We start from the raw sequence: 13,303 nt of genomic DNA, 5'->3' as shown, positions 1-13,303 counted from the left end.
GTAATAGTTGCTACGACAACATTGCTGTATGATTCTGGACCTGAAGTAAGGATAGTGTTTACGTATACTGTTATTATTATTATTATTATTTATTTATATAGCACCATCAATGTACATGGTGCTGTACAGATTACACAGTAAATAGCAAGACCCTGCCGCATAGGCTTACAATCTAATAAAGTTGTAGTAAACAATAAGGAGGGAAAGAGAATGCAAACAGGCACAGGGAAGTGTAAACAGGCACTGGGTAGGGTGAAGCTTCACCCTTGTTATCTGACGCTATCGTTGCCCTTTTTTGCAGCGATGCTGCAGGTTTTTTGGGGGATCTGTAGCAAAATCAGTGCATCTAGACATTCAGGTGTCTTTTTTGAGCTTTGGAGTGAAGTGCGCCTCCAGTTTTAATCCAGAAAACACACACACATATCTGTGACTCAGTTCTCAAAAGGTTGGGAAATGCCACTGCAGCGCTACAGTGATTCATTTATTTATTATTATTTATTTAAAACATTTATATCCCGCCCTATATCATTAAGATCTCAGAGCAGCATACAGATAAAAGCATACAGTATAAACCAATAAATATGCACAGTTAAAAACAAATTAAACCATGAACAAGTTAAAACAATATATAATTTAAAAGCAGTAAAAGCCATTAAAACAGTTAAAACAATGTGCCAGTGAGTTTAACCATCAAAGGCTTTGTTAAAAAGCCATGTTTTTACTTGGCGTCGAAATAAAATCAGTGTTGGTACCAATCGAGCGTCCAGGGGGAGGGCATTCCACGGTCGGGGTGCCACAGCAGAGAAGGCCCTCTCCCTTGTCCCAGCATAATGTATATGTTGCATTGGTGGGATGTGGAGAAGGGCTCCTCCAACAGATCTAAGGTCTCAGGCAGGCATATATAAGGAGAGGCGCTCTCTCAAGTATCGAGGTCCTAAGCTGTTTAGGGCTTTAACATCATTACCAACACCTTGAATTCCGACCGGAAGCGTATAGGCAGCCAGTGCAGTTCCTTTACGACCGGTGTTATGTGGTCTCTGTAATGCAGCCTAGCTGCTGCATTTTGCACTAGCTGCAACTTCCGCGTCGTCTTCAAGGGCAGCCCCACGTAGAGTGCATTGCAGTAGTCTAATTGGGAAGTTACCAGTGCGTGCACTGGTGCAGCTTGACGACAGCACCAGCACTGAGCAGCTGGACCATCCCTTTGACTTCCTTGCTGGTGACAGGTGATGACCAGTAAGGGTGTTGGCTCCTCCTGTCCTCTTGACAATTATTCTGGGATGGCAGTGGCGCACAGGAGCATTTACTGTTGTGTTGATAACCGCTTCTAAGGCAGACAAATGCAAGCTTTGACCTTTGCCGCCTCCATGAATTACCATTAAAAAACCTCAACAACTAGTGTGTGCAGCTCTCTGTGAGAAGAGTCATTTCAAAGGAGTGCAGTGCACTCCACTCTGTATTATAAGGGCACTTCCGGCCAGTTGAAGTATGGTTTAATCTAAATGCAGTTGGATGGATAAGTGTAAGAGGAGGAGGGAGGGAGGGAGGAATGATCTCATAGCATTAACTTTCTCCTTCTCATGTGATTCTTAATCACCCATTCTTTTCCAGTTGAGTCTCTGAGGGTTGTGACATTTCCTTAAACAAATTATTGTAGTTTTAGCCAGAGGCTAATCCTACCTGGTGTTTTGTGACAAGCTTTTAAAAGAAGCAGTGACTTCCCCTCTGTTATTGCAGCTGAATTGTTATTATCGTTATCATTATTAATATTTTTATAATTATAATGTATATTTCTCTACTTATAAAACAAAACACGTATTGGAAACCCTACACTTTAAATAATACAGTATGAAAACAGAAATACCTTTATCGTTTTAGTTATATCATTTTCGGTGGTATAAATGGTTAAGAGAGGAAAAAATAGTTTGTGGATCTTTCTTCTGCGACTCTGACAGTCTTAGGGCTCAATCCTAGGTCTAGTTCCTACAACTCGCAATATTCCCCCAGCTAGGAATGCTGGGAGTTTTGGGACCTTTTTCCGTTTAAACAGGTATAGGATTATGTCCTTAGTCAGTTTTAACCATATTCATCATGTTCCAAACCCTTTAATAACCACTCCGTAATAGAGGGCGAATTTGTCCTCCTCTCTGCTTTTGTCACTTTGCCGTTCTATCTACTGTTCCAAAAAACAACCACTGTTTCAAAATTGTCTGAGGTGATTGTTATTTTCGGCAGAAAGACTTTTGGGTGAGGTGTTTTGCCAGTGGTTTCCATTATTAACGTAACAGTTGATGAGTTCACCTAAACCTGTTCATTTCCTTAATATGTCCTCTACATGCCAACCTGTATGTCTTAGAACATATCCAGCACAAGGTCCCAGAAGAAGCACTCAAGGTAAGCTTTTGAATTCCTTTGTGTGTGGCAAAAGTGAGAAAGTTACATATTTATATTTCATTTGTTTATTACGTTTTTTATACTGAAGCTCTCTGGGCGGTTTGCAGCAATTTAAACCATAAAGTACAAGACAATAAAATGCAATATAAAAGTTTAAAGCTACAATATAAAAACCAAAACAATACCCAAATGGAAGCGAGCAGAAGTGCAAACATTTAAAATACAATAAGGGGGAGCAGTTCAAGATGGGCGGGGAAGCCTTGTATCCGACCCCCCCCCCCTTTTGGCCCACCTTTGCTTTTGTTTCACCCACTGCTAGAATGTTGCCCCAGAAAGCTCTGAAATGGAATTCAGCCCTCAGGTGCAAATAGGGTCCCCAAACCCTGGTTTATTTTATTTTATTTTATTTATTTATTTATTACATTTTTATACTGCCCAATAGCCGAAGCTCTCTGGGCGGTATAACACTGATTAATACACTGAACTGCAGTTGGTGGGCTGCAACTGGACCTTAAAGGTGCAACTCTATGAATGTTTAGATAGGGAAAAAAAGGCCTACACCTCCCAGCATTCCCCAGCCTGGCTGAGGCATGCTGGGAGTTGTAAGCCTTTTTTACTGGCTGAGGCATGCTGGGAGTTGTAGGCCTTTCTTACTGGCTGGCGCACGCTGGGAGTTGTATGCCTTTTTTCTGGCTGGGGCATGCTGGGAGTTGTAGGTCTTTTTCTGGCTAGGGCATGCTGGGAATTGTAGCCTTTTCTTCTGGCTAGGGCATGCTGGGAGTTGTAGGCCTTTTCTGGCTGGGGCACGCTAGGAGTTGTAGGTCTTTTTCTGGCTAGGGCATGCTGGGAGTTGTAGCCTTTTCTTCTGGCTGGGGCATGCTGGGAGTTGTAGGCCTTTTTTCTGGCTGGGGCATGGTGGAAGTTATAGCCTTTTCTTCTGGCTGGGGCATGCTGAGAGTTGTAGGCCTTTTCTTCTGTCTAAACATCCTTAGGATTGTGCCCTGAATGGGTTGCACCAGTGGCACGCCAATATTCTCAATCCTCTACCTCTAATTTTAATAGAAGTGAGCGGCATACCAAAGGTCCCAGGCTCAATCCCTGGATTAAAATGGATCAAGTAGCAGGTTTTAGGAAAGACCCTTCTCTACTACCATTCAGAGTAGGGAATACTGACCTACATGGACAAAGAATCTGCTGTGGAATATAGTGAGTGCCACCCAGCTAGGCATCTTCAAAAGGGGATTAGATAAATTCATGGAGAAGAAGGCTACTAGTCCTTATGGTGACATGCTGCTTCCTGAATCAGGGACTGTATGCCTGTGTACACCAGTTGCTGGGGAACATAAGCAAGAGGGTACTATTGGATTCATGTCCTACTTGTGGACTTCCCACAGGTAGCAGCTAATGGCCACTGTGGGAATAGGATGCTGGACTAGATAAGTCTGATCCACCATGGCTGCTCTTACATTGTCATGGTGTTCTAGCCTCACAACACCCTGCAGGAGTAAATTAGGATTTGAGGGTGATTTCACACATAAGTAGTAATATGTCTCCTGCTTGGATCAGTCTTGTAATGTGAATGTTATAACATACAGTGGCCTTAATCCTAGTTCACAATTTCAAAGAGGTGTTCTGTTGAACAACAATAGCACATGAAGTGATTTAGGCGTCATATGTGAAAATCCCTTGAGAGACAGTGACTTGCTCAAAGTCACACAACACAGCTCTAAGCACTCTACTACACTTCCTTTGAACCAGCCAGTGTGTTGAACTTGAACTTGGGTCTAACTCCTCACCTTAACAATGAAGCTGGTCTTGAGCCAGTTATTATCTCTGAGGCTAACCTACCTCATAGGGCTGTTGTGAGGTTAAAATGCTGCCCTGAGCTTCTTGGAGTAACTTTGGGATTCAAATGGGGGGTAAATATATATGCTGCATTGCCTACTTCCAAATCAAACACAACTCCTTCTCCAGCACACTGGCTCTCATGAATACTTTTGTATTTGGTTGGCTGAATCCCCAACTGCTTGAGATTTAGTAGCTAGAATGGGCTTCTCATGCTGCTACCACTTATGAGTGTGGCATATACTGTGCACAATCCATCCAGAGCTTTTCTTGCACAAGCTGCATTGATGTGAACAGGTGTTGTGAAAAAGCACAGATGCACCTTTGCACCACTGCTCCCTTTCATTTCGACAAAGCTTTCCCATGAGAAATTCCTGTTGTATTATGCCGAAACAGTCTTAGATCAGAGTTAATCCCCCGCCCCCCGGCCCGGCAGTTCTGTTGTTTTGCCAAGACTGTTACTTGAGCGATAACTTTATGCCTCCTCCTACCCCTTAGGGCAAACTGTCTTTACATTTTCAAACTTTTGCCCAGAGTCTTGAGTTCTAGAGACTTGTCTTTCCCTGAAAAAATTGAGAATCCGGTGAAAAGCTGACATGCAGGCTATGATCTCCATGTGGGTTACTGAACTCCGAGAAAATGTGTGCCACTCTGTAAGAGGGTTGGCGCATTTCATTGGACCGATGTTTTTGCCAGGTGCAACACATGAACTGTAGAGTTTGTAGAAGCACACCAGTCCAGACTGGGTATCCTGCATCACCTTCAGTGGCAGGACAATGGTGCAGATCAGATTTAGCAACAGCAATTGCCTCCAGGAGGCGGGGCTTGGAGGCTAAACCCCGCCCCCTGGAGAGTCACCGCAGGCTATATTGGGGAGCCTGACAAGCAGATTAGACCTGTGAGACAGGAGATGGGGGTTGTACCCTTGGTTGAGCATTATATGCACACCCATAGATGTTATGCCCACATGGCTACCCAGCCCTAGCAAAAGAGGAAGCTGACCTTTGTGTTGGAAGCTTATGTACTGTGGGACAGGGGACAGGGGGAAAGGATAATGGAGTTTTGTTTCAAATAAGAGCAGTGTGTGGGAGGAGAACGGGAAACCTTTGCACTTCTTCTCTTTGCATCTGTATTGCTTCAGAAGCTGCTCTTTTAGGGCCAAAGTAGACAAGACAGCAGAGAAACTGGATCAGATCTCTCGTCTCTTTCATTTTCTTTTTAAACCGTGTGGGGTGGGAAATAGGTTTGGGGGGGGAGGGGAGATTTAACTCTTTTTCACTCGCAGAGTTTTCCTTTTGTAAATTCCAGCTACTCTTTGCTTGAGAAGGCCCCATGCATCTTGAGGGCGCCCGGTTGGGGTAGACTGGGCTGGGTAAACAAGGCCCTTTGTGCTTAAGAATGTAAGAACATAAACCCATAAGCAGGACGTGAGGGCAACACCACCCTCCCATCCATGTTCAACAGGGCAAACAGCAGCTCTCTCTCTCTCTCTCTCTCTCTGTGTGTGTGTGTGTGTATGTGAGAGAGAGAGAGAGAGAGAGAGAGAGAGAGAGATTTACATCAGGAAAATTGCATGAAAGGAGAAAAGGTTATTCGTTCTTCCCCCAGCATTGTGATCCCAGTCTGAATGGGACCGGGGAAATTAAAGAAATGGGAGATCTGAATTATATCTCATCAGTTTTGGCCCTTAGAGGCACCTTCTTCTCATGGGCCATGCAGGTTTCTAGTTCTCATGGCTGCCGAGGACAGTTTGAAAATACGTAGGGTGGCTGGACAATGTTTTTTTCCCCCCTGGGAAATTAACGAAGTGGCCCTTCAGGTATGATGTCTCTGGAGATATATACAGAAGGATGCATCAGACTGATGTGTGAGGTTGGGAGCTTCACAGCCTGGAGATTTCCCTCCCTCTGGGATTATGCGGCCCTGTTCTTTGTTATTCTGAGGTTCTTTTAGAGCTGCTTCTTGCTCCTGTCTGTTTCCGCATTGTGCTGTACACACCACGTCTCTTGCTTTTACCCCCCTTCAGCATGAGAAATATACCAGCCAACTTCAGATGAGCTTTAAAGGCACAGCAATGAAAAGGGCGGAGCAACCAATGGAACAGGGTGGAGATACTGAATCGCCCCAAGCCAAGCTGGAAAAAGGCGAGAAGAAAGCAATTCCAGGTAACCGGTTGAGAATAAAAAAAAACCAGTTAGTCAAGGATCGGAACAAGTCCTTTTCTCCCTTTTGGGAGTTTTGGTTTTGCCCTAGATTAGGAATCGGTACAAAAGGCAGAAGTGTGGGCTGCTACTTTGGAAGTGTCACAGCGGATTTGAGTCAATATAACCTTGGTTCGTCTTATCCATTCGAAAATGAGTTCTGTTAGACGAGGGCAAAGGCTTGGTCTTCTGGGAGGAGTAGATTTTGGTTGAACTGTAGGAGAAACTTTGCCATTGTAAGAGCAGTTCAACAGTACAAGCGATAACCTAGAGAAGTGGTGGGCTCTCCCACATTGGAGGTCTTCAAAAAGATGCTGGACTGTTGACCGATGGTCTTATTCTGGGTTTTCTGTGTTGGACTAGATGGTATAGAAGCTGTGGTGTAGTGGAGGGTTGAAGAGGCAGGACATTTTGATTAGCAGGGGCAATTATATCATCCACCCCCGCTCCCTCAGACTTCCCTTGTCCGTCTGAGCTCAGTTGCAGTCCCCACAGTAGCTGGGAGGAAAGGATTTTTCCAGCAACGTAGGTTGATATGGATTAACACATCTGCCTGCATTTTTTGGATTCTATTTAAGGTCCTGGCTATGGGGACTAGAATGATGAGTTCTTGCATGTCAAAATTTACCAATACACCTCTACCAGTACAAGGCTCCCTCCAACTCTTATGATTTGTATTATTATGGCTTCTATACCTCCCCACAGCCGAGGTGGTTGTGGCTCAGTGATAGAGCATCTGCTTTGTGTGCAGAATGTCCCAGGTTCAATCCCCGGCATCTCCAGGTAGGGCAGGAAAAACTCCTGATGCTGGGTAGGAGCTGCCAGTCAGTGTCAATAATACTGGGCTAGCTGGACCAGTGCTCTAACTCAGAATAAGGCCGCTTCCTATGTTCCTCTCTGGACATTTTGCAAAGCGGGGAGTGGGGGGGAATGCCTCCCCCCACTCTCCAATAGCCGGTCCAATAATAATAATAATAATAATAATAATAATAATAATAATAATAATAATTATTTCTTACCCACCTCTCCATTTGGATCGAGGTGGGGAACAACAATTAGTATAAAATACATGTTGTGTTTACATATATGCTTCCAGGTGGGGGCTCCTAGCATTACTAATCAAAAGACATTGTGCAGCTGTCTTTTCCTCTGTAATGGATTCCCCCACCTCCTGGAAAGATGGATGAAGTGGTGGGGAATCATAGGAGGGCTACAAATGGAAGACGAGGTTGCCTGGACATCATCCCCACCCCAAAATTAAAAAGCATGCTTGAAAGGAAGGTGTATTTCACATTCAAATTAAAACCGAATCATAAACTGGAAGTTTAATTAAGCCTGTAATCCATCTTTCCCAAACCTGATGCCCTTCAGATGTGTTGGACATCAAGTCCCACAATTCCCCAGTGGCCGGGTTGTCTGGGAGTTCTGGAGGGCACCAAAATGGGGGGAGGCTTCTGTAATCATAAGCATGCTTATTTGAAAGCGGACTCCATCAAAATCACGAAGGCTTATTTTGGGAAAAATAGGCTTAGAATAGGGACCATAAACGTGAAATGCAGCATTATTTCTCTTTCAGCAATTTTCACAGTTATTTATTTTTAAATATATCTAGGTCACTTGTAAAGATGAAAACAAAAGTGAGAGTTCTTTGCCATCATCATCATCAAATTATTCCTTACCCACCTCTCCCTCTGGATCGAGGAGGGGAACAACATTGAATACAAAAATACTATAAAATACATAAAATATATTATAAAATACTATAAATTCTCAGTCCAGCCTTCCTTACTTTTTGTGTGTGTGCAAGTAGCTGCCACTGGAGATGATTGCTCTAGTCTTGTGTGAAGGTTTTGTTCATGCAACTATATTCCTCCCCACGTGTGTGTGTGTGTGTGTTAATGTTAATGAATGGGCTCCTCCTACCCCCAAAGTTGCAGGCTGGACAGGTTTGTCCTGCGTTTGTTCCCCCCTTTCCCTCTCCGGCTATGTTTTTATTTTCTTATAAATGGAGCACAAATGTCTCAGTCGATTCTTAATCAGTGGAAATGCAGAATTTCTGAGGATGTGTACTCTCATGTAGAGGCCCTGATAAAGTTGGATCAGATGCTGCAACCCCGGAGAGGTGACAAATACAATTAGAGTGATGTTTGGGTGACCAATTTACCACCACAATGCCGAAATATATTTTTAATTTTGAAAATAAAACTTGCAAATCAACCAGCAAGGGTTGAGGTAGCAGCATTTAAACCGTAATGAGGGTGGGGTGGGAAACCTAATATCTTTGTTGAGTGACTATGACACACAATATATTGTGCAGATTTTTGAGTTCTGTAGAACTCTTTCCTAAGGCAAAAAGTTAAAGCAAAACAATTTTAAGAGAACCTTTTTGCGGTGTTGTTTTATGTTCTGCTCTTATGTTGCAATTTTATTGCTTTTACTGACTTTGTGTGATGTTTTACCGCTGTATTACAGAGTTATCCTAAAAGTCAAGATTTGAATAAATAAAATAATTACACAAAAATACTGTATCTCTGGAAAATGAGGAACAGTCTATGAAATAAGGGCTAGGATTTTGTGTTCTCTAGCTCCCAACCTATCCTTTCCCCATTACCCTTCTGTTTCGTAGAATATAATAAGTTCTATATCAGCTTTCCTGTACCTGGCATCCCCCAGATGTTCTGGACTACAATTCCTATCATCACTAGCACATCAATTGCAAAGAAATCTGATGTTCAACCAAAATCTGCCTTCCATTAACTTAAGCCAGTTAATTCATATCCTACAATCTTGGATGATAGAGAAAGGGTTGCAGCTTTCTTCTGTGTGACAACTCTTTAGGTACTTTTAAAGGGCTATTATATCCCCCCTCACTCTTCTCATATCAAGGCTAAACATACCCAGTAGGTAGGTTTCTATTTCCCTGATCATCTTTGTTATCATTTTTGAACAAATTCCAACTTATGTGAATCCTTCTTAAAGTGTCGTGTCCAGAACAGGTTTGACCAACACGGAGTGGAGCTATTATTTCCCATCATATTTATTTGGATGGGCGAATTCCCCTTGACCTGATGATACAGAGCAACCTTCCCCAACTGGTGCCCGAAGCTCTCTGGGCGGTTCACAAAACCGCCCATGTGCCTACATGCGGGGTGCCTACATGTGAGGAGCAGTCTTCTGCAGCCTGGTGCCCTCCAGGTGTTGTTGCACTAGGGACTTTGAGCATCCTTCACCAGGAATATATGGATTTTGCAAAAATGTGCAAATCTTCCCCCAAATGCAAAACTATCTCCTAAAGACGCATAGTTTCATGCTTTAGCCTATGGGGGACTTGTGCATTTCTGGCCATTTCCCCCCTTTTTAAAAATTTTATGTATTTTTTTCAATTTGTGTAAAATTCCAGAAACTAGAAAGCACGAGTCCACACGTCTGCAAAATCTGCGTGACTCAGATAAAGCTGGTCTACTGTGGAATCTGTGGGCCGGATTCATAGAAATTTGAACTCATTTGCTTCTGACGCGGATTTCTCTGACAAACCTACCCTTGATCCATTAACCATGTTGGGATAGGGGTGGTTAAAGCTGAGGAGACCGCTTGGCCTCTCCGTCTCTGTCTCCCCGCCATTGCAGATTCTTAGCATCTTTTTGAAGGTCAGCCATTTCCCTTCCAGCCCTTGTGGGTTAGAAGAGGACAGGCGGGGTGGGGGGGAACTATCCATTCATTTCATTCTTAAAGCCCTTCTCAATTGCAAAGAAAAAAAGGAACAAAAAGGGAAGTGATCCTTAGCAGGCCTTATCGGGCCCAGGCCCAGTTACAGCGATTCTCGTGACCTTAATCTTCCATGCTGCGTATTGTCCTTGTAAAAATCCCCTCTAAGCCGGGATTGGGTATTAGAGCCGTCCTTTCCCTGTTGGTTCTTTACTGAAGCTGAGAGAGAGGGAATATTCACGGACATACTTCCATTTCTTATTCCTTCCGACGCTCTGTTCAAAGGAAACTGCCCCTCCCTTGCCTCTGTATCTTTGTCAGTTTTACCTGTGACGGATTCGGCAGACATGACAGATACCATGCTGCTGCATCGCTAGGAGCAAGTCAGATGTTGGCATTCAGCAGGAGCCATTTGCCCATGATTAGCTGCGACAGCAGAGGAGGGCGAAAGGAGGTTATCGTTTTGTCAGCCTCAAAAGGGGAACTACCCAGTGGCGGTGGCCGTGATGCGAGCCAGATTTTTTCGCCTGGCGTTGCAAAACAGAAGCGCCCTCCCAATGAAAATCCCTGACGTAATTAATTTTGCATCCAGCGCCTGACCATCTTGGCAGCCTCTGGAGATTACACAAATACGTTTGTGATTTTATGGACTGGATCTCTTTCTATAAACCAACATTTTTGACACTTTGGGTAGTCCAGTTGATAATGGATGGAAAGGGTATATTTCAGGGATGTTGAACTTCAGGCCTGGGGGTCAAATCCAGCCTGCCTAGGGTCCCAATCCATTCCTCTCCCCCAACCACCAGCTGTTTGGCAGTTCCCTGGCTATTGTGTGTGTTTTTTCCTCAGTGGAACAAGTAGAAATGCCTCTCCTAAACCTTAATTATTGACAGTAAGAGATTTAATCTAAAATAAGCTAGTATTTTGTGTGTTTTGGGTAATTTGCTCCGTCCCCTGTTTCCTTTGGCCCTGCCCACCACTGGAATATGGCCTCTTAAGAGCTTATCCAAAATGGAAACTGGGCCTAAGGCTGAAAGAGGTTTGACAGCTCTGGTATTTATGTTCAAAGTTGTGTTAATACACAGCATAATAGGTGTGTGAAGAGAAACTGAGGACATGCGGGTAGGGAATAGGACCGTACCTCTTGACCTGGTCCCATGCTTATGCAGTGCTGGTCTGCTGGCTGTATGTGTAGCATTATTGAGAAAGGGCCATAATTACGTATGTACAGCCTGCTCTAATTAATCCAGAACTAATGGCTGCCAGGGGCTGTGGCCAAGGGTGTGTGTGTGTGTGTCCTACCTCCCCTCTGATGTGTTATATGTACATCAGGGGTGTTGAACTTCTTTGGTGGGTTGGGTGAAAGGCAAAATGGATGGGCCCCAAAATACCAACCTCTCTTAACTTAAAGCTCTAACTAAGCCATAGGAGAGGAATTTCAACCTTTTAGAATGGGGAGAAAAATATATGCAAAAGTGTAAGCTGACCATATGAAAGGAAAAACCTGGATTTGTCAGGATTTGCGGGGGGGGGGGGGCGGAATTATGAAATTTGAAGAAAAATCCGGATTTTCCCCATCCTCCCCAGCAGAACGGCAGCTCTGCTTCAATGGGAATTAATGAAAATGCTTATTTCACTGTCATTTTTAAAGATAAAAAGATGAAAATTGGCACGATAATAGCTCTTAGGTAGGGCTTTAGCCATGCCAACTTTGAAACAGGTTCGTTCATTCGTTGATTTTTAGGAATTATTTTAAAATTGAGGTTTTAAAATTATTACTTTTTAAAACTGTTATTTTTAAAGATAAAGAGATGAAACTTGGCACCATGGTAGCTTTTAGGTAGGATCTTAGCCATACTAAATTTGAAATGGATCCATTCATCCGTTGAGGTTTAGGAATTAGGTTTTAAAATTATTATTTTTAAAAACTGTTATTTTTAAAGATAAAGAGATGAAACTTGGCACCATGATTGCTCTTAAGGAGGACTTTAGCCATGCCAAGTTTGAAGCAGATCTGTGCATCCATTGATTTTTAGGATTTTTTAAAAAGTTTGAGGTTTTAAAATTGTTTTAAAAAACTGCTGGAGCCATGTCCAAACTCAGGTTGTCAAACCTCCTCTTTGGGGTCTTGCACCTTGAGCAGTTTCAGCCCTTGGCATCAAGGGGATGTCCAGTTTTTAGCTAAAAAGTGCTGGGCAAGCAGGGCATCTTTCCTGTTGCAGATTTGGTGGGCAGTTGTGTACCTGGAGCTCAGCAGAGGCCACAAATCAAAATGTGGGAAAGGTCAGTCAAAGCAGCCCACAGGGCAAAACGGAATGGGCCAGAAGCCTTTTTCTCTAAGTTCAACATCATGGGTGATGAAGGGTCATCCTTAGAGAAAAACTCTCACGGCCATCAGTGAGGTGCCAGTCGAGAGAGAAGCTCTCATCTTTGCGGATGCCCTGGCATGTCGTTGCTTTGCTTCGCTAGCCCTTCCCTTCTACTTCCCTTTGTTCACTTGTGAGCTAGGCTCTGTGTGCACTGCTGGCAATGCAGAATATTTGAAGTGTGTGTCAGAGAAAAACATATAGATTTGCGGCTTTGGCTGGCAGGCAGGCATATCTCTTAGAGCCCCCGTCTTTACGGAGGCGCTTTGGCACCGGGAGGCGTCTTGCACCCACACTTGCCTTCCTTCCTGGCATCTGCACAGGAAGGAAGGCAAGTGCGATTTTTCCTGCGCCTCTGGAGAAAAATACAAACCCAAACAAATGGGGGGAGGAAAGGAATGGGGCTGTTCCTCTTCACCACCTTTTTTAAAATTTCCTAATCTCTATCTGCGGAGCTCCACAGAAACATATAATAAAAATGCGGGGGGAGGGAGGAACGAGGCAGCAGAGGAGGACACGAGAGGGGCTGGGATAATCCCTTCTCCTCCGTCTGGCTGCCTTGTTCCTCCTCCCCCCCCCGGTTTTTATTTTTATTATATGTTTTTTTTTTGTACTTTTCTAGAGGCGCGGGGCTGCCCATGGCACCCAGTCAGGGGGTGCCATGGGCTCCGCTGTCAAAAGCGTTGGGGTAAGTGCCTTACTTTTTTGGAGCGCAGTTTCCAGGGTTTGCCCCCAGATGGCTTCACAATGGGCAGCTACATCATGTAGATGATGTGCTGCTACTGCGAAGCG

The 13,303-nt window shown here is 44.0% G+C and overlaps 1 protein-coding gene across 1 annotated transcript in view; it reads left to right on the top strand.

Annotated features, from left to right (window-relative positions):
* CEP170B (centrosomal protein 170B) overlaps positions 1 to 13,303 on the top strand; it is a 110,709-nt gene that overhangs the window by 37,036 nt on the left and 60,370 nt on the right. The window contains exons 5-6 of the mRNA XM_063118161.1: positions 2,336 to 2,394; positions 6,266 to 6,404. Coding sequence (XP_062974231.1) covers positions 2,336 to 2,394; positions 6,266 to 6,404 — 198 coding nt within the window. The remainder of the gene's footprint in view (positions 1 to 2,335; positions 2,395 to 6,265; positions 6,405 to 13,303) is intronic.

The sequence above is a fragment of the Elgaria multicarinata genome, chromosome 2 (assembly GCF_023053635.1).
Source record: "Elgaria multicarinata webbii isolate HBS135686 ecotype San Diego chromosome 2, rElgMul1.1.pri, whole genome shotgun sequence".
In the NCBI taxonomy this organism is placed as follows: domain Eukaryota; kingdom Metazoa; phylum Chordata; class Lepidosauria; order Squamata; family Anguidae; genus Elgaria; species Elgaria multicarinata.
The sequence above is the reverse complement of the archived record's forward strand: the minus strand, read 5'-3'. Positions and strand labels throughout refer to the sequence as shown.